The sequence below is a fragment of the Lepidochelys kempii genome, chromosome 12, assembly GCF_965140265.1.
Source record: "Lepidochelys kempii isolate rLepKem1 chromosome 12, rLepKem1.hap2, whole genome shotgun sequence".
NCBI lineage: Eukaryota > Metazoa > Chordata > Testudines > Cheloniidae > Lepidochelys > Lepidochelys kempii.
Genome location: NC_133267.1, coordinates 21243701 through 21264277, shown reverse-complemented (window position 1 = coordinate 21264277; position 20577 = coordinate 21243701). Strand labels below are relative to the sequence as shown.

Here is a 20577-nt window from a genome sequence, read left to right as displayed (position 1 = left end):
TACAGTGAAGTGGGTTTTTTATCAGTCAGTTATAAGATCCTGACATATAATAAAGACAGAGTGTGATATAAAATGCAGGAAACTGACAAAATACAGTCACAGACAAGTATAAAACCACCAATATAATATCTGCTTAATAATTGGTATCTATTACATCATTTCCATTTACTGCATAACAACTTAATTTTGGTTTAATAACTCTTGTAATTTGCCATTTTATAATGTTTATTATGACTATTTATAATATGTAACATGCACTGTTCCATTTAAACATACTCTTCTCATAATTTTAGAAATACTTTGTTCTTAGTTCAGTAGAAATTGATCTTTATCTATTTTAATATTATTATGCTTTTTTAAATAAATTGCAAACATTGTTTGCATGGTCTATATGATGTTTCCCCAAATCATTTTCATTTCTTTATTTACATGAAGGTTTATCTTTTTGTTTTGATTTTGTAAGTAAATTTTAAAGCACAATTTTTATGGAATATTTCCATTGTAATTCACTTATTGTCCATGAATTCTGAGCCACAAATACTGAATGCATAATCAGTGTCATTTTTAAAACAACAAAACAGAATGACAACTTAATTTTAATAAGTTGTTGGTAGAGGAAGGAAAAAGGACGGCAGTCAGGTTATTTTAAAATATTTTCTCTATAAATCTTCCATTAGAAAGGGTTAAAATAGTTTAAAACTTATGCTTACAAGACTCCTTTAAAATAATGTAATTACTATTTATTTACTTTTATTATAGTAGTGAATGAAGGGATCAGTGTTCCATTGTGTTAGGAATGGTACAAACTGTAAACAAGTAGTAAAGAAACAATCCTAAAGTGTTTATTTTCTATATGAATTAAACAATGTTAAAGCCAAATTTTCAAAGTGACCTTAAAAGCAGCCTCTATATAGTCAACCATTGTACCACAATTCAAAGACACAAGGAGAAGAGATAAGACATAAGCTCCATCTGTTCCTTTCAATTTCCTGTTTTTGCTGATTTTCAGCCCTTCCAGTCATATTTTCAAAAGCAGCCTGTCCACTTGCATACCCAATAATGCAGTGTCAAGTTTGTGCGCTCCAGAATTACATGTTTGCATGCAAACAGGTTAGACACCTAAATGATTGATTTGGGTACACAAATAGCATTTGCATATGAAAAAAACATACCCTGTAGAATGAAAAAATGACAAAGATAATAAACTCAAGAGAGACAGCTGGAAAGTATTTCCTAATCCTGTTCATTGTGTCTATGAACTGTAGAAGTGTATACACCATTGGCTCCATGCATTCTAAAATAACTGGGGTGTTACTGGCAGCAAAAATCCTGGATGACCACACATTTTAGCCATTCAAATTACCCTATAGGCTATCCTGCTGAATAGGAAGGAAAGAACCACACCTGCCAATGAGTAGCGGAAGTGACTGTATGTGGGTAAATAATAAATGAGCTCCTGACCGCCCATGCCAGTCTCAACTTTGGACCTATCCACATGCAGCCTACACAGTCCTAAGTAGTTACTATCCACAAAAGCCCTGCAATAACCCCCCATGCATGGCTTCCAGAGGAGGAGAGAGAAACGAGTCCCTGCCACCCATGTCATGTGACAAATATACTTAACTTTTGGGAGGCCTCAATCCTCCTTTTCCCACCTTGCAGAGTCTCCCAGAGTTACTGTAGGCCTGAAGAACTCAGAATATACTATCCCATACAGGCATACGGGACAAAAAAGCATCATAGGGTACTTCCACACGGCAATAAAACCTCAGAGCCTGGTCTACAGACTTGGGCTGTGGGGCTCTCTCTCAAAAAAAAACATGGCGGCAAGTCTCAGAGCCCAGGTCTACAGACTTGGCTTGTGTTACAGAGCTAAAAATGGCAGTGTAGATGTTCCCACTCAGGCTGGAGCTTGGGCTCTGAAACCCAGCCTCTGACACATGGAAAGGGACTTTGGCAAGATTCTAATATTAAAATGATAAGCTATACCCATATTTAATAAAACTGAAGGAGCTAAAGTGTTCATGTACAGAGGAAGAGGTTAAAATGAGTATATTTGTGTATATCTATGATTTTATGATATTAAGAATAAATTGAACAAAAATAATAACAGCGCAAAACCATAGAGACTCCGTAATTGGAATAGGATGATTCTGTTAAAGTGGCCTTTCCCCCCCATCTAACCATTCCTTGTATTTTTTATTTAGGAATGTTGCCATATATCTTTGTCAACAGACTCCGAGTACCATTCTATACTGGAAATTACAACTCCATCCATACATTTATTGCAACATCTTGACAACCCCAGTCTGTTACCTTATGGTATAGAACACCCAAATTTCCCTGCACCTCTCACCTGTATGTATTCTCAAATGAACTTTTAAGTGGTGTGACGTTCTGAAAGTTTTTCCACAATATGGACAGTCTTTCATGGCAGAACCAAGGCTCCTGTCTCTCAGTAAAGCTGGCTGCTGGATTCCTACAGATCTCCCAGCTTCTTCTCCAATGTCTGAAACACAGAAATGTTCTCACATCACTTCAGCACATGTCAGAAGTTGTTCTCGCTGAAACTGCTAACACAACACAAAGTTAAACATGTCAATACTACACCTGTCTACTTCATTCTTTATATCTGACAGAATGCTGACAATTCATGTATTTTCTTGTTATTCTCTTAAATTATTTCATCTTTCCTAACATCACTTTAAACAGCATATGGTACCTTTATATTGAACTGAATTATACAAGAAAGGAAACAGCTGTGTCAGCAGCTGGTTTGATTTCTTCTTTTGCTTAGTTCCTATTATTTTTTTTCCCAAAAAAGTTTCAAAAAGTTGTTTTGTTAATTTATAATTATTATTGAAAAGCTGAGCATTTTATTGTGAAAAAGTTTGAATTAAGTATATTAAAAATTAAAAAGAACAACAGTACAGTTGTGATGGTACTGGGGAAGGCTGCAGAAGTGACATTGCCTCCCTTTCTGCATGCAAATTGGAACAGATAATGGCACCTTTCTAACACAGTGTTCCATCACTGGAGTTAGGCTGCACAAGGCCTGCTGACTGGCTTAATGTCAGGGAAAGCCAATGAAAACGCAGGCCAGGTGAGGGGAACTTTCTCTTCCGCTCTCCTCTACATTTTCATATATGGCTGCACACACACTGTACATCTTACTGCAATAGCTTCTGTGTCTAATATGACACCATTTAAATCTTCTAATTAAAAAAAGATATTATTTTCTCATGCATTTTGAACAATATGGCTATTGGGAATATGCTTCAAGCAGGATATGAACAAAGTGAGTTACAGTTTAGGCATAAGACTGACATGAACGTTACAAAAAAGGCAGGGTATTTTTAAAAGGTGATTATTAAAACCAAACTTATATCTCAAATTTTACTTTGTATTTATGAAGATTTCCCAAGTAATATATGACATACATTCATCAGTACAAAAGCAGAGAAAGTAGGATGGCAAATGTAGAAATTTTGAAATGGAATTACAATATTGTTACACCACAGGGGCAGAATACACAGGGGTACATTTTCAGAGTTGTGAAACTTTCTCTGCTTTTGTACTGATGCACAGGTTAAGTTGTGTAACTCCCATTGATATTAACAGGAAACATACAGTTAAATCTTTGTGCACAGCCTTGAGAATTTTCACCATAAAGTATTGATTAAAATTATTCCATCCTCAGCTTTTTGTTATGTAACCAAAGCTATTAGAAGATGGAATGTAATTTACATGGAGTTGTCTTTTACACAGAAATGATAGGACATAACAAAAAGTATTTAACACTTGGCTTAAGAAAAACATTCATTCAGTAGTACAGACCGCAACACTGCATTACTGAACAAGGCAACAGTAGAAATTTTAAGCAAATACCATATAATGGACACTGTCACTATTTTGATGAGGGTTGGGGAGGATGAAAACACGAGAGTGAGACTGACAGAACAGCTAGAGCTATGTGTGAACTTGTGAATCCAGAAAAGCCTTAAGAGTCATATTTTTAATAGCAACAACAAAATGCCCTTACCTAACAAAACTACAAACAGTATAAAAAACTAATAATTAGATAACAGAAATCTAAAGTTCTAAACTCCCAGCTAGTTTTCCTCTGTACCATATTAAATAGAAGAATAGTTTCCTTATGGAAATACAAATATTTCTATGGCTAAAATATCTGTAAAAAAAAAAAAAGACACCAGGAATACGCTTTGCCATATACTTGCACTCGGCCTTGTTATGGTCACTTTTTAAAAGGTGAAAAAGGATAGCTTTCTAAAACAAATACATGCCTGACTATAGTCTCTGAAAGTTCTTAGTTCTACTTGAAATACTGCAGAGTTAAAACACAATATTTAAGTAGAAGGCCAATAACTGTCATTTTGAATTATTCACAAGTATTTAAATGTAACATAATTCAGAGTATATGCTGTCTTTTAAGATCAAGGCACACATAGATAGGTGTAAACCTATATTTCTGAATTGCCCAAGGAATTCTGATTTTCCACTGTTTGTTTGTACAGCGTGTTCAACAAAAGAGTTTTATATGATAAGGTCCAAAACTGCTTTAGAGAAAAGCATTTCTGAGATTGTGAAGTGCAAAATACGGTATGTATGAAGACAATGAAAAGAAAAACTCTCAATTGATCAATAAACACTATAGATAAATATATAGATAAAGTTAACAAGCCACTCAGGATAAATTTACAGAATAAGAGTACTAGTTATGTTTTGCTATATGTCACTGTAAATGATGGTCTGTTATCCATTTCCCTTTTATCTTTCTATCTAGAATATGTGTGGCCCAATAAAAAAGAATAAATTTGTAAGATAAACAGCTCACTTTGCAGATTTAAGAGTCTAATTTTCACTTTACACTGAACTGAATTTTTTGAGGCTGTGAAGCTATGGAGTTTACTCTAGCACTAATCCCCCTGAAAAAGCAAACTGAAAACAACAATGAAGCAGAGAAAGATGTGGGTGGTCTAAAGAGTTTCCTTTAATTTAAGCAGACATACAGTAGATAGTGCTAAAGGCTTTACTCCAACAGGGCCTTACCTATAAGAACATTTTCTTCCCACAGTGAACACATTCCTAAGACTTTAAAGCTGTGTTGAGGGTTTCTCTTTTGAATTCTCTGCTTACAGATCCCACCAAAGTGCTGGAGGCTACTGCTACCTGAATTACATCTTTTTCCTTCAGTCAATGAAAATGTATGTTCATGGTTGCTGTCTGTCCCTCTCAGACCCTATCCTCACATCTCTCCTCTCACGAGGACCTGAGTCAGCAAACCATTCCCATTCATCAAAGCACTTATACAGATGCTAATTAAAAGCATGTTCTTAAGTTCCATTTGATTTGATAGCTGATAAATTACATTCATTGGCTTAAAACAACCAATAGAGGGTTAAGAAAAAATTAGCTTACATGTATGAACTGCAAAAAAGAATACGAAATCTGTAAGATAAGAGAACTATAGTCATAAATATGTGGGGGGCTACAGCAGTAAAACTAAGCTAACAATAATTGATATAGGCACAGGTAAAGCTTCTCCACAGGGCTCAGCAACACTGACTTGCAATATTCCCCCACCCATTCCCAAACTATTTCACTGGTGGGAAACTTGCCAGCTGTACTGAGCTGTGCCAGCAATCTCTGGGAAAGTTTCACTATGGACATATAGGAACTAGGATTAGTTTTACCAAATCTATTCCACTTGTGATTTAATCAGATATGGTGAAAAAAAAAGTGTCTGTTAGCTGATCAATTCCAAGGCCAGAAAAAAAAAAAAAGAGGGAAAAAATGGTACTTACAATAACTGCGGTTTTTCATGATGTGGTGTCCACATGAATTCCACTTCTGGTGTGCATGTCCCCCATGCACATAAGATCCGATTTTTTTGACTAGGACTGTCTATTGGGGCCATGCCTGTGTCATGGATATCTTCCACTCAAGGACATAAAGGGCAGAGAGGACCCAACCTTCCCTCAGTTCCTTTGCCAATTCAGAATCCTGTAGCTATAGGACTCCATAGAAGTGGGGAAGGAGGGCAGGTTATGAAATCCATGTGGACAACATGTCTCAAAAAACCAGTTACTGCAGAGTAAATAAGCATTCTTTCTTCTTTGAGTGATTGTCCAGATGGACTCCACTTCCACTAATAATCACCTCATAGTTGGCCAGTAGGGTGCTAGGAGTCCTATTTAAACAAGGGTTGCAGGACAGCTCTAACAAGTAGGCATCTGATTTTGAAGCCTCAACTATGGAATAGAGCTGGGTAAAAGCATGTATGAATTCTATACTTTGGGTTACCGAAAGTGAGGCTTTTTCTCTAGTTTGAGCGCCACTGTGGTAAAGAGCCTAATACCATTAGAATCAACCTGGTCACCGGCTGGGGAGATTTCCCCCAGATCAGCAGTCATCCAGGTATGGGTATACCTGAATGCCATATCTTCTTAAATGGGTTGTGATGACAAGTAGGCAATGAGTGAATATTTTAGGTGCCATGGAGAGACCCAAGGGCAGGACCCTACATTGGTAGTAAGAGTCTCGTACTATGAATCTAAGGTATTTTCTGTGTGCTGGATGTATGGACAGACGGGAATAGCATTCTGAAGGCAGAGACCAGTGAATCAATCTTGAGGATCTAATAAGGGCATAACTGAGGCCAGAGCTTGAATAACTTGAAATGATGGATGAATCTGTTGAGGCATCTCAAGTCTAGAATCAGATGCCAGTCCTCCTTTTCCTTTGGGATTAAAAGAGTAATGGGAGTAGATCCCCATGCCTCTGAATTACATGGGCATCTCTTCCATTACTCTGAGTTGCAGAAGGGAATCTACCTCCTATTTTACCAGTATCTTGTGAGAGGGGACCCTAAAATAGGACAGGGAAAGAGGGTGGGGGAGGAGGAAGGGACTGGAATTGGATGGAACGTCCCTTTTTATACTTTCCAGGACCCACTGATCCAAGGAGATCTGGGTCCAGGCCTCCTAAAAATAAAAATGGTGGTTGGCAAAAGCAGGGGAAATGGGGTATAATCCTCAGATGGTTCTGATTGGCTCTCAAAAATGGCATTAAACCCATTAAAGGTAAGTGTGAAGCAGAAGAGGATGAGGCAGAGGGCTACCTGTGTTTGAAGTGCTGTTTCTTTCTCAATGGTTCCACCTGTCTTTGTGTGTTATAGTAATAAGAGGTAGAGGGCCTCTGTCTGCTGAGGCTTTAAGTTTTGGCCTGCTTACTCCTTATGGCTGGAGTGTATGCACTCAAGGAGTGAAGAGCAGCTCTCAAAACCTTTAAATGAATGCAGGGCTTCATCTGTTCATGAATTAAATAGTTCATAACCTTCCAATGGGATGCTCTCAATGGTCATTTGGAACAACTTGAGAATTCCACAAGAATGAAGCCATGAAGTCCTGTGCATCACAATGGAAGCAGCCATTGAACATTCTGCCATCTCAGATGTGTCTAGAGCAGCCTGCAGTGATATTCAGTCTTCTATTTGTCCTTCAGACACTTGAGATTTTAGCTCCTCCCTATGTTCCCATGGAATCTTCTCTATGAACTGTGACAACATGACCCAGTTCAGATGTTTTTGACAGAAGCATCTGATCATTCGAAATGCACATCTGGAGGCTAGTGGTGTACTAGGTCTTTCTACCAAGTCTTTCTATCAATCTTTGGACTTTTTTGCACCACTGCCACATTTAAGCCCAGGACTGAGTGGATGTAGAAATATTCAAATCCCTTAAAAGGAACTTGGCAATGCCTCTCAGCCTTATTGGACAGGGGGTACCAATGATGCTGGTGTTGCAACAACCCCTCACTGACAGGCATGGAGGAGTGCAGAACCTCTAGTAGTTTGTGAGCTTTTTCTTGCATTACCTTCACTGGGAATTATAAGGTGTCAGCCATGCCCTGTAAGAGGTCTGGGAAGATCCTAGAACTATCCAGCTGACTAGGAGTAGAAAGGAAGACTTCCTCATTGGGTAAGGAGGAAGATATTGCTGTTGGAATCAACTGACCTCCCATCATATTTCTTGCTGTCATGCCCCATGCTGGTGCAGACTATGACACTGTATCCCCTGAACCTCTTGAGAAGACTTATGATGATTCGTCGGGGAGAGAGCAGGAAGATTTCCTAACTGGTTGCATACTACAAGAACCCCAAAATGATCAAGACTGAACATTGTAGGGGCTGGAGGCCAACGGGATGGAAACCAAAGTACATGTTCCCCATGAAATTCCTGAGATCTGTGTTTGTAAGAGTGATTCTGTATCAGACCAATATGGCTCATAAGAGGGAAAGGGAAGTGTATGGTGGGGGACATCTCCCTTCTATTCTTGGAAGAGGAGGAAGAAAACCATATAATTCTTCCAGAGGTGGCAGGGGGCTCCCTGTCTAGTGTCCTAGGGCACTCTCAAACCACACCCGCAACCTAAACAGAAGAGCTCATCAGTACCAAGGTGGTATTAGTAAGTGGTATTGAGGCAGTAGCACTTCTAGCAGAGTAGTGTAGAACAGCAGATGAGGAGAGAGCAGGGCTGACTATGACTGTGTGATAAATGTCTTTGGTACTGGGAAAGTTGGTGCAGGAAACATCTGCACCATGGAGGTCAATGTCAGAGTTGCAAGAACAGAGCTTATTGGTACCTAAAGCATCAGTACTGAGGAGCTGGTTCTGAAGGAAGTGTGGATCACAGTCTCAGGTGGCCCTGTGATGACTCAGTGACCAGCCAATCTGAGCTATGAGCTGTGTTTCAGCTAGGGGTATGCACTGAGACAGAGACACGAGAGACAAACGATGGCCCAATAATTGTAACACTAGCCTGGGACAGAGGAGACCCAGGTTCAGTTCTTTGTTGCCTGACCTTGGACAAGTCACTAGGCTATGTCTACACTCCTACAGGGAGACACTGTAGGAGTTCTGTCACTGCCACAGGCATGAAGAAGGAAGTTAAGATGACTGGACCCGCTTTGCCTGTTATGTCCATAGGATGTGAGGACATCCAGGGCGGAGGTACTAGTGCACACTGATGGCCAAAAAGAAACCTCTTTCACATGCATGGGGTCATCTGCACCAGAAGTGGAATCCGTATGGATAATCACTCAAGCAAGATTTCTTTGAAAATTGTGTACATTTTCCTCAAGATCTCAAAATCAGTGCTGTGTAGCCTACTTTATGTAGTGTTTCAATAAATATGACTAGAAAGAATGCACTAATTTTCTAAAAATAAAAACATATATGAGTTAGGTAGGTAGGATTTACTTCACCCACCCTAGCACCCAAATTGTCAAAGGAGTCTCTACAAATGTACCCTGTAAAATTTAAAAATGTATTTGTTTGCTGTGTGAAACCCTGTACTTGCATATACACAAAGAGGCACTTCATGTACGAAGGAGCTAAATTGCAGTCCTTTTGTAGGCTAAACTCCCACTGAAGGCAGTTGGAGTCTTGGTGACACAAGGATTGCCAAATTAGCCACAAATAGGTAATCTCATGGGAAAGGTAATCAATCACACTCAAGTATGCATTTGCACTCACACATTTTTCAGACTGTATTGGAGGTCCCTTTGAAAATATGGTCAAAATCTTTAAAAGCTGCACATAATCCCATGTTTTCATATATTTCTGAAATTTAAAATACTTGCAGTTTTTTAGAACTGCCTGTAGAAGTTAATGAAATATGGCACAAAATGAAGCGTTAGGATCACTGTTATTTTTAAAATATCTATAAAACTACCCAGTCTGATCCACACAGTATGTGTTTAGCTCTCTGAACAGGAGATACTATATTGTGAATCTGAGGTGAAGAAGCAATTTAGTAGATGCTAAAAACCTGCCACCGCTGTTTTTGCTTGCAGGTCTGCCTGCACTTTAACCATCTCGCACCTTGAGAAATACCACAGAATATTCAATTTCTAGGAAAGCATCATTTTCTTATTCTGTCTATACTTTGGAGTTAGCTCAAATCATTTTCAAAATTACAAAATATATAAACCTTGGAGGAATATAACAAACTTTTTTTTTCCATTTTACGTGCAGTGGACACAGTTCTGCTCTCAGTTATATCTGTGCAACCCAACTGACTTCAATAAAGCTGCACAAGTATGACGGAGAGTACAATCTGGACCAGTACTTATATTTTGAAACTAAACTTCTATAATCATCACAAATGCTTGAACTTTTTGTTAGTGAGCTTCATGCCTTAACATGAAGGATTCTAATATTACTGAAAAAGTAATTGTATTTTGGTCTCTGGTAGCTTTAGGTCAGTGACAACTTGATGCCTCTATTGTTACATCAATGATTTAGGTTTTATAATGACCATATATAGTAATCTTAAACTGTTATGCGTTAATATGAATTGGCAAAGAATTTGTTTAAACAGAGAGCTATTTTAGAGAAGAACTGGAAAGGAGGCCCGGGAGAAAGCAACAGCCAAATTCTGTTTGTATTATTAGGAATGAAGACTATACCAAAGGTTCAACCAGTAAATAAAAAGTATACTACTTGTGACATCAGACTTCCCTGTTAGTCCTTTGAATGGGCAAATGTAAGGCACTTACAGCTACTATATATGCATTATCAATGAGTGCACTAGTAGGTACACTAGTTTTGAAAATTCAAACTGAAAATTCAAACTGGTGAGCTAAAATATTGAGGCCTATTCATGAGAGGGAAAAGTCACAAGACACCTCAAGTGATCATAAGCCTATCATAGCCAATACCTCAGGCTGGAATGAGCTATCTAGGTGGTATCTCATGCATGAGGGAAAGGGAGTCGAAAATGTTCTAAGCAATTTGTCAGTAACTGGTAAAGTAACAACTACTGACTCTGAAGGCAGCAGACATGTTTACTGGTATTCTGAGTAGCTGAAATTTTTGTTTTCATAGCCCGTAGTTCAAAAATACATCACACCATAGGATTTCATTTATGCAATTCATTAATATAATATGGTATTTTTCACTACAGTATGCTTTCTGAGGAGGGTTTTGTAGGCCCTACATTAAGCATCAGTATAAATAAATACTCTACAGCAATGCAAATATTTGATAAGCAACTTACATCCCAATTGTTACTATATTTCTTACCCTATTTGTAATTTACACATAACCACACTTTTAAATAAGCAACTTCAAACTATAGAGGTTTTTTGCTGCTTTAAGCCACAAATTCCCAACAGATTTTTTGTAGGTATTTTATTTTTTAGAAAAGTCTGTAGTTTTTAAAACCTTTTAAAAATAATTTGCTCAAAAATAATTTTTAAATATATCTTTTTGGCTGTCTGATTTGTTTGAAGAATTCTGTAAAAAAAAAAAAAGACAGAAAACAAGTTATAATGTTTAAAAAAATAAGCTTAGTCACTTGCCATTAACTTATGGAGCTCAGTTTAGCCTGAAAGTTATGCATATTGAAAGGAAAAATGATTATTTAGATATAACATTTTCCCCAGAGACTTTTTTTTTGCCATATCCTTTTTCAAACAAAGAAGACATCTTAAGCACCTTGCAATATCTTTCATTTAATAGCTGGCAGAAGGAAAGTCCCAGATGAACATTGGCCTGTGTCTTTCTCTTTAACCAGCTGAGTGATCCAAGCTTTTAATATAGCTGTTCCAATTATTGTAAAAGTCATCTAGTACCTTATAACCACAAATATTGACAGTTTATTGCACAATGCATTCATGACATTTGAAGGTCACATCATACATAATACATACTCTTTTAGAAAAGTGTCTGGAACAAAGAGATACATGATCAGCAATTACAGCGTAGTATTGTTATATATGATTTTAGACTTATTAAAACTAAATATTGTATGAAATGCATAGCTATCATTAATCTAATTGATAAACTGCATAGTTCATTTTTAGTATTTAGTTTTTGTTCCTCACCGATACTCTGCTCACTGATAGTCCCTGCCCCAAGAAGCTTACAGTCTAAGCACCAATCCTGCAAACATTCATATACATGCTTAACTTTATATGCAGCAGTAGTCCCAGCCAAGTCAACCCTACAGCCCTCTATCTTGCAGACGTTGGGGTCTGCTACACAAAGTCCCACTGGAGTAAAGGAGTGTGTGCAGGAGATCCCTTTGGAAAATCAGGGCCTAGATGATTATAAAAATCCTTATCTTACATCCAGCTCTCTTTGAAGTCAAGGGGAAATTGTCCATTGGCTTCAGTAGGATTTGGATCTGGCTCTTAATGATTTATTGCAAATAATGATATATTGGCTTACATAAAAACTACAATCTGAATGAAGCAGAAAAGGTTTCCTGATGAAGTTTCTGAATACATGTACATGATTTCTCAAATAAGACTACCATGCCTCTTCAGTAGCCAAGCCACACTTTTCTACAACATGTTAGAGATCCAGTATATAAAATAATATTAATTTAATTATATTTTAACTAAGTTAATGTATGTAAGTATAAGGGGCAAGTTGTGCCCTTAGATCTCTACATGCAGTTCACCACTGAAGTCAACAGAAGTTGGGGAAGGGCAGAGTATGTCTCTAAGAGTGTAAAATATTGGGTTTTCATATTTTGCTTAAAGCTGAGCTGCTAACACTGCCATTCTTGGAGAGAAAAGGGTCTTTGGAAGATCCATGTCACGTTTTATGGGCACTGATTTCAGCTCGCCCTGCTCTCTTCTCCTTTCCTGTTCTCTCCTACCCCTCCCCTCTCAGACTAACTCCTTCACACTCCTACTGTTTCCCTTTCTTCCTTCCCTGACCCATATGTAGCTCAACTTCCAAAGCATTGGGTTCCAGCCAACTGTGTGATGACAAAATGTGACTTTTTAACTTTTTTTGTTAAAGTCTTTTAGCTATTGGAAGCACAGTAGCTTGATGCTATATACGTATCAGATATTTTTTATAAAACAACATATTGCGGTTTATATTCATTGCTGCTACTTTAGAACCACATTAAGGGTATGCCTGGGGCAGCAGCAATGGTGCTATATTAACAATGGAGGGTCAGGCTGACACTTACAAAGCACAAGGGAATTGAGGTGGTTACCCAAATACTATGAGGTAGGTAAAGGAGGACAGAGTAGCAGGGAGGAGCAAGTAGAAGCCTGAGTGATGTACATCTAAGCCTAGTGACCTTCCTTCTGTTCACCAAGGGCTGGGTAGTACCAGTGCTAACTGACAGATCTGCTGCACTGTACCACCAGAATACAATACCAAGGAAGAATCTGTTCCTTCTACAGCTGTCTGGAAGCGATTCATCATATTCCTCTGAAATCTATATATCAGATCTACCAGGGAAAAATTATTTGGCAGGCTATTTCATTCAAAGGAACCAGATCAATTTCTGAGTGCCCCCAAGCATACTTTTGCCCAGTGCTATTACTTCTGTACTTGTCCAGACACAGACCAAAGGGCTCTATCAGATTACTTCTCCTCTAGTATGGGAGAAGACTTCTTGTATGCATTCCCTCCTTTTATTCTACTTTCTGGAATTCTTCAAAAGGTGAGACAGAAGTCAGCACACTTGACCCACCCAACTCTTTCATGAGCAGTTCAGTTCTGGTATTCCAGTCTCCAGGCTTTGGCTGAGGAAATATGCTGTTTCTGTCTGATCTTTTCTCTCAGTGGCATTTTTTGTTTTGTTTTTTAATCCAGATCCCACTTTGTTTAATTTGTCTGCATGGATCATAGGCCCCCCAAATGCTAAATCCTTGGATTTGCCAGATGATCATGAAATCCCATTAGACTCCTATAAGTCTTCCACAGGAAAAGTGGATGCATTAAAAAGTGGATGCTTTATCATTTAGGTTTCTAGTCAGGCTCTGGGCCTCGTTTTTGTTTGTTATCTTGCATGTGAGTGTATCTACTTTCAGTGATGAGCTCTGGCTTTTTTCTGTCTTTCTTTGAAAGTACATTTCTGAGTGTCTATTTCTCCTTATTACCTCCCTGTGCATAAAGCATCCATTTTTACTCATCCACCACTGAACCAATTTCTTACTCTTTGGTGCAAAGTCTAACCACTCTGGGAGATTTAAATCTGGCTTTTTCAATCTTCTCTGGGACTTTTCATTTGATATTTTCACCATTGTCCTTTACCCTTACAAACCTTGAAAATTACCTTCTTGGTTGTTACCTCTGTAAAACATGTAAGTGAACTCCAAGACTTCCTAGTCCATTCCCCTTGCATGTATTATTAATCAAGGGTAGGATATGTGTCATCCTCACCCAAAGTTGTTGTCAAAAGCAGTCTCTGATTTTTGTGAGTCAGTCTATCTTTTCTTACCCAAATTTTTGACTCACCTGTGTCAGCTTTGATCTACCAGCTGAATGTGAAAGGGGAGCTCAATTATTGCCTGGATAGGACAAGGTCTTTCTGCACTCCGTCCAGATTGTTTATTACATTTGGAGAAAATTCTAATGGGGAATCTAACTCAGTGCAGAAGCAATCCAAATGGATCATCTTTGTTTTTAGATGTGTTATTTTCAGGCAGGTGTTCAGGTACCAGATGGCCTTAAAAACATACCGCTAGGGTGACAGCAGCTTCTACAGCCTGTCTGCATCATATTCCCATCTCTGAGATTTGCAACATGGAGTTTGATAAACACTTTACCCAGCATTGCTCTCTTGAAGCCAAGACTAGATCAGATACCCAATTTGGGATAGCTACCTTACAGTCCCTCTTTAATTAAATAATCCTGATTTCCTACTCCTGGGATGGATTGCTACTGCTGATTAATCTCCAAAAGTGAAGATCTGTGGAGGCAGTTTCAAGAGGGAGAAAATGAGATTATTAACAAATCAACTAAAACAACAACTGGAATTCTATGCATATATTGCCTTCCCTGATCCATACTCACCTTGTTTCTTCCACATTTCTTTCCACAGTAGCTCTGTGTATTCTGGAAATAAGGTAAAGGAGGAAGGGTCATGGACCTCATTATGACCTGAGTCTAGTTACTGAACTGCACATGTGCATCAATGTGGCACAGGGTGCAGATATTTGGATGAAATAGAGAACCCAAGTCAGTGGTAAGTAAACTACAAGAAACATGGTGGGTTCAGGTGGCAGGCAGTTGTATGAATTCCTTTTGTGGTCCCCCTCTTTTTCTGTCTAGGTTCTACTCTGTGCCCATGACTGTATTCTCTGATGGGAAGGTTTTCATAGGCATAAAATGGGTGCCCAACTCCTGCTGATTTTCAAAAGCTTTGTGCCTTTGAAAATCTTTTCCTGATTAACCATAGTAGTACTTAATGAGGGTTCACTTTATTTTCATTTTTGATTTCTGGGTTCAAACAAACCCAAAAGCTCAAACTATTGATTTTTCCTGTCTCCATGTCAAATCCATGAACATGGCCAAATTTGCTCAAAAAACAATACAGAGTGGCCAATTCCCTGAGATTCAGTAATTATTACAGAAGTTTCACTATTATTTTATCATAGAGTGACATCCAGCACAGCAGTTCACATATCTGAAGTAATCAAAATGTTTACATATTATTTTAATAAAATAACATGTAAGCTAAAACTTTAAAAATGTCACAGACTCCTCTATGTAAACCCAGTTAGGAAAACAAAAATGTAATCAAAATCATATCAACGAAAACATGTAATCAAAAATGTACTAAAAAACCTACTCCGAGTTTAATTTCCCCTAACCAGAGCAATAGGATTACAAGTACAAACTGCCATTCCATTCTTAGCTCACTTCTTTGTGCACAGGTGTTAGTGTAGTCCCTGAACAGTGGATAATGTTATGGCATGTAGTACAATATTTAGACACCTTATAGTAAATTGTCTACATTTTGTTACTTTTTACTTTCCAAGGTTATCTGAATGCTGTTTTTGAATTAAAAGACCACTGCCAAGCTAGTATGCCTAGTTTGGAACTCATTTCCTTCTGTTTAAAATAACCCATTATAGTTAGTATATGACACAAACATGATTCCTTCCAACTTTTCTCCTCCATTTTTCAGACAAACTGGGAAGTTATTGAAGAGCTGCTGGCGAACAACTCTGAGATGCTGATGTCAATTGATTTTTTAAAAGGCTTTTTGAAAATAAAAATTAAAGACACGTGTGTTAATTACACGAACATTGTCAAATGCATTAAAAAGAAAACAAAATGATTAAATTTGGGACCTTCAAATTTTGAGAAGGTTCCTTTAAAGATTTCCGTTGTGGGATTTTGCATTATTTTAACATTATCTTGTAGATATACTGGGTCTAGGATACCTTTTAACTTAATACCATATAAATGGGCTTATTACATTTTTATATTAACTATGTAACTCAGGAGGTACATTGGTAGCTGAACCTTTAGCCTAATTTTGTATAGTAGTCTTACTATGCACTAATAATATAGCAGCATGCTATACTTGGATAATAAAAATACAAAGTGTGACATATCAGCTGGTCTATCTACAGTAATCTTACAACACCTTGATATGACAATACATGAACATCATTTGAACTTCTATAGTGTATGCTGTCAATGAGTAGTAAGAATACTATTTTGAACAGGCCATCCTCTGGTTCAGCTGAGCTGGTGGCATTGGTTGGTTTAGGCATGGGCTTTCAGTATGCTGGAACAATCCTGAAACTAATTTTGCATGTGTCAGAGCTGGACTTTGGCCATGCATGTCAGTATGCTGAAATAGAGCTATTTAAATCCTGAGCCTTATTTTACACGTGCTGGGTTGGAATGTGGCCCTGCAGCCTTTTGGGTCTCCATCTGTAGATATGAAAGCCAGAGTGTGCCCTGGCCCTCTGGCTGTTATTAGTGTCTTCACTTCCATAGAACTCATCCTGTCTCTGTTCTCACCAGCTGCAAATTTCCAACTATTCTTGTATATTTGTGGACTTGATGGCTAGGCTCATCAAACCTCTGATGTTTCTGAATAAACCTCTGATGTTTCTTCCTCAAGTTTCCTTGCTGTCTTGGCAGTCTTATTTTGGACTACAGCATTCCTTGAACCTCTGTTGCCCTAGCAGTTTTGGTGCAACACATCAATGACAAGAAGTGTCAGTCCCCCCAGCACACTAATTTCTTGGAGTTGATAAGTTAACAATTGTTTTCTTCAATACTAGATAAGACCGTCTTCTGTCACTTTCAATAGGCTACAGTGATTCCATGCCCCCAGGTTTACTACAGGATCTCCTCAAGTTTCCTAGGGTGATGCTGCTTCACTTGTAACCAGTGCTCCAATTCACTTAACCCCTGCACAGCCTGGTCAAATGCTATGTAGTTGTCATTTAATTGGGGGGACAAGGGAAGGAATAGAGGCTTTAGGTATCCAAGTTTCTCAGTAACTACAACAAACACTAGCTACATGTTAATCAGGACTAGCAGCACAGGGTCAAACACCGACTCCCTTAGCCACATGGGCCTTTTCATAACCCCATTTTTTCAAACTCCAGTGCTAAAAGTTTTATAAAAAAATGTTACTCTGCAAGCACAGGAGCAACCTTGGTCTCATAAATAATTCAGTCATTTATTGTTTTTTTAACTTTCAGAAGGGTCCAGCTGACAGCGTGAACTAAATCTTGAAAAATCTCATCTTGAAAAATTAAGTTACATATATAGATAGAATTTGAATTTGAAAGTTACCTTCTACATGCTCTTCTCTGGGCTTAGTCTCTCCTACTTTGCTGCCAGTATAAGAGTGTTGCCTGATGTTGCAGACAGTATTGATAACTTGCCTGAAAGTTTCTCACAAGCTCATCTGCCATGGCTGTAAAGGTCAGAGCTTGCTGCTGAAGTTCTTGGACATAGCAATCAGGAAAGACCCATCTCTTGGTGTGAGAGACTAGAACCTGTAGCCTTAAGGAACCCTTTCTTGCAAGTGAAGAGACAAGCACCTGCCGCTTCAAGACTCACGTCCATATCTCGGGGTATAGGCAACTCCTACAGCCCTCAAACAACTTGAAACCAATGGTGTGAGGAAGGAATGGGTGATAAACTCTGGAAAGAGGTGTCAGGTTTTACTTCAAATATTAAATTATATGCAATGAAAAAAATAGGACAGATATTTGGCACAAACTGGCCTCAGCTAGGGTGACCAGATGTCCCGACTTTATAGGGACAATCCCGATTTTTGGGTCTTTTTCTTATATGGGCTCCTATTACCCCTCACCTCCTGTCCTGATTTTTTACACTTGCTGTCTGGTCACCCTACTCCCAGCATGATTCCATTTAATTGTGTCTGAGCCAATAGGCCTGCTTGCCACAGATCTCTGTCCCCACTATTATATGGCTAGTGAGAAGAGAAGACAGAGTGAGTCCAGTTAATTCTTCTCACTAGCTCTTCCCCCCTACTTTACTATGAAGGCCTTTAATCTTCTGCTCTGAGGAATGGAACTGTGAAAAGACTGGTAAAACCCAGCTGCATCAGGGGAGACCATCTTATACCAGCAATGGTATGAGGGAGGAAAGTGGGGGGAGGGGAATCCAAAGGGGAGAGGGAGAGAGATGGAAGTTAAATAAGTTTGCTAGTATAACCATGAATTTAAGGATACAGACTTGAAAATACTATATTTGTCAAAATGGTCACAATTTAGTTAAATTGCATGCCAAGGATTTGGTCTAGGGTTCAGGGATAGGGCTCAGGTCTGATGGCACTGAAATTTCACAAGCTCATCTTGTAGAATTTCAGCACCAAATGACAGAAGTTTCATGAGATCATCTGACTTTGCAAGATTTCCACATCTTCAATAGCAGCAATAGTATATCACTCCTTAGTACCACTGTGAGGAGGTGCTAGATAAACAATTTGGATATACTAGATAAGGAGACAGGCATATTCTTGTGACATTTTCAACATCTTGGACTGTCCCACAAAACTGCCTGTGAACTGGAAGTAGAAAACAAGCCCTTTCCAGTTTTGGTTCTGACCGAGAAACAAAACTGTAAGGATGGCTTCAGAAATATTGATCTAAATCCAAATTTACCCCTGCAATTTAAAGGGGCTTGAGGTTCTAATTTTGGTTCATCTCTATGCTAAATTAAGACACTCTACAAGAAGTAACATCACACAGTGCATAGACTAATTTAAATCCTGAGAACGCAACCACTGCTTTTGTGGGGATACATGTTTCCATGCCTTTTCGGGGGGTGTGAGTGGGAGCCCTCTCCAACAGCCTGGCAGTCCAAGCTGAATGTGGTGCTTAACAAACTGGCTTGCAATTGACATATTTGAAATCTGCCTAGGACTAGCCAGACTACCCCAGCATACTGGGTGTTTGGGACAATATGAAGGACTGGTACAAATTGGGAGAGGGAGACTAAACCGATGTCAGTAACATTACTGGTACTAGTCTTATAGTGGCCACAGGTACATTATGAGGGCTCCTGGCCACAGTGGGACAAAGAGCTGTAGTTCACAGTAGAGCATCTATGGATGACTAGGGATGGAGTTGCCCATAGGCAGGCTGGCATACTTTAATTAAAGTAGGACTGCTGGGACTTATCACTGGGTAACAGTTAATAATTTTATATTACTATCATAATGAATTTTATTAATAAATTTGCAGCCAGAGGCCTTTAACCAAGAGACCAAGAGACTAGTGTTGTGTGTTTATTTTAAACCATGATAGGAGGATGCCACTGAGCAAGATTTAGGCACTCAGAGATTACAGTGATGAGTGCCATAGACAGGACCATAAATAAAACATAGAGCAAAGATGTGGCCTATACTACTACATTAGGTGATGAACTAGATCATGAAACAATAAAGCGTTTCCTCCTCTGTTACATAAAACTTTTCAACTGACTGGTTTTTAGTTATGCTGAAGCATCACTTATCTACTCTAGATACTAACTGATTTTTAATATACTCCTTTCAATCTGGATACTCTTTCACCAAAACTTTTTCAAGTTAGAATGTAAATATCCATCCTGTTAAGGTAATTTCCACCCCATGCCTTAGCGTGAAACCTAAGGGTATGTCTACACTGCAATTAAAAACCAGTGGCTGGCCCAGGCCAGATGATTCGGGCTCGCAGGGTTCGGGCTAAGGGACTGTTTAATTTCAGTGTAGACATTCAGGCTCAGGCTGGAGCCCAGGCTCAAGATCCTGCAAGATGGGAGGGTCCCGGACCTCAGGCTGCAGCCCGACCTGGAACATGTACATCACAATTAAAAAGCCCCTTTGCCCAAACCCCACGAGTCCGAGTCAGCTGTCATGGGCCAGCTGTGGCTGTCTAACTTGCAGTGTAGACATACCGTAAATGTTTCAATGTTACTCACAGCTCATGCCCCTTCTCCCTCAATTTCTCCTTAGGGAAAAATAGCAGGGAAAAAAATTTTCTCATCTTAATGACAAGACACAGATATAATCCACCTATGATTATTACAAATTTTTGAACCAAAATTATGATCCAAAACAGCATATGATCTACATTTTAGCAACATATATTAGAATAAATTAAATAAAACATAGTGATTCTACATTAAATACCACTCTATTCCTCTAATACTTTATAAAACTGTTGATGTGAATGCTGTATATCGTCAAACTTTATTGCAGATATTTCCTTTCTAATAGGTCTCACAATACAGCAGTCAAAGTAGAATTATAAACTGG

The 20577-nt window shown here is 38.6% G+C and overlaps 1 protein-coding gene across 14 annotated transcripts in view; it reads right to left on the bottom strand.

Annotated features, from left to right (window-relative positions):
* Nucleotides 1–20577, bottom strand: part of ZNF536 (zinc finger protein 536) — a 404507-nt gene that overhangs the window by 163256 nt on the left and 220674 nt on the right. For 11 of the 14 annotated variants that reach the window (XR_012154496.1, XM_073307801.1, XM_073307812.1 and 8 more), the window contains 2 exons: nucleotides 5440–5469; nucleotides 2357–2509 (listed from right to left, as the gene is read on the bottom strand). The exons of 1 other annotated variant lie outside the window; for it this stretch is intronic. Coding sequence is in view for 12 of the 13 variants with exons in the window: in XM_073307801.1 (XP_073163902.1) it covers nucleotides 2357–2509; nucleotides 5440–5469 (183 nt within the window). In the remaining variant the exon portion in view is untranslated. The remainder of the gene's footprint in view (nucleotides 1–2356; nucleotides 2510–5439; nucleotides 5470–20577) is intronic. 2 more of the 14 variants (XM_073307804.1, XM_073307805.1) reach the window with 1 other exon arrangement.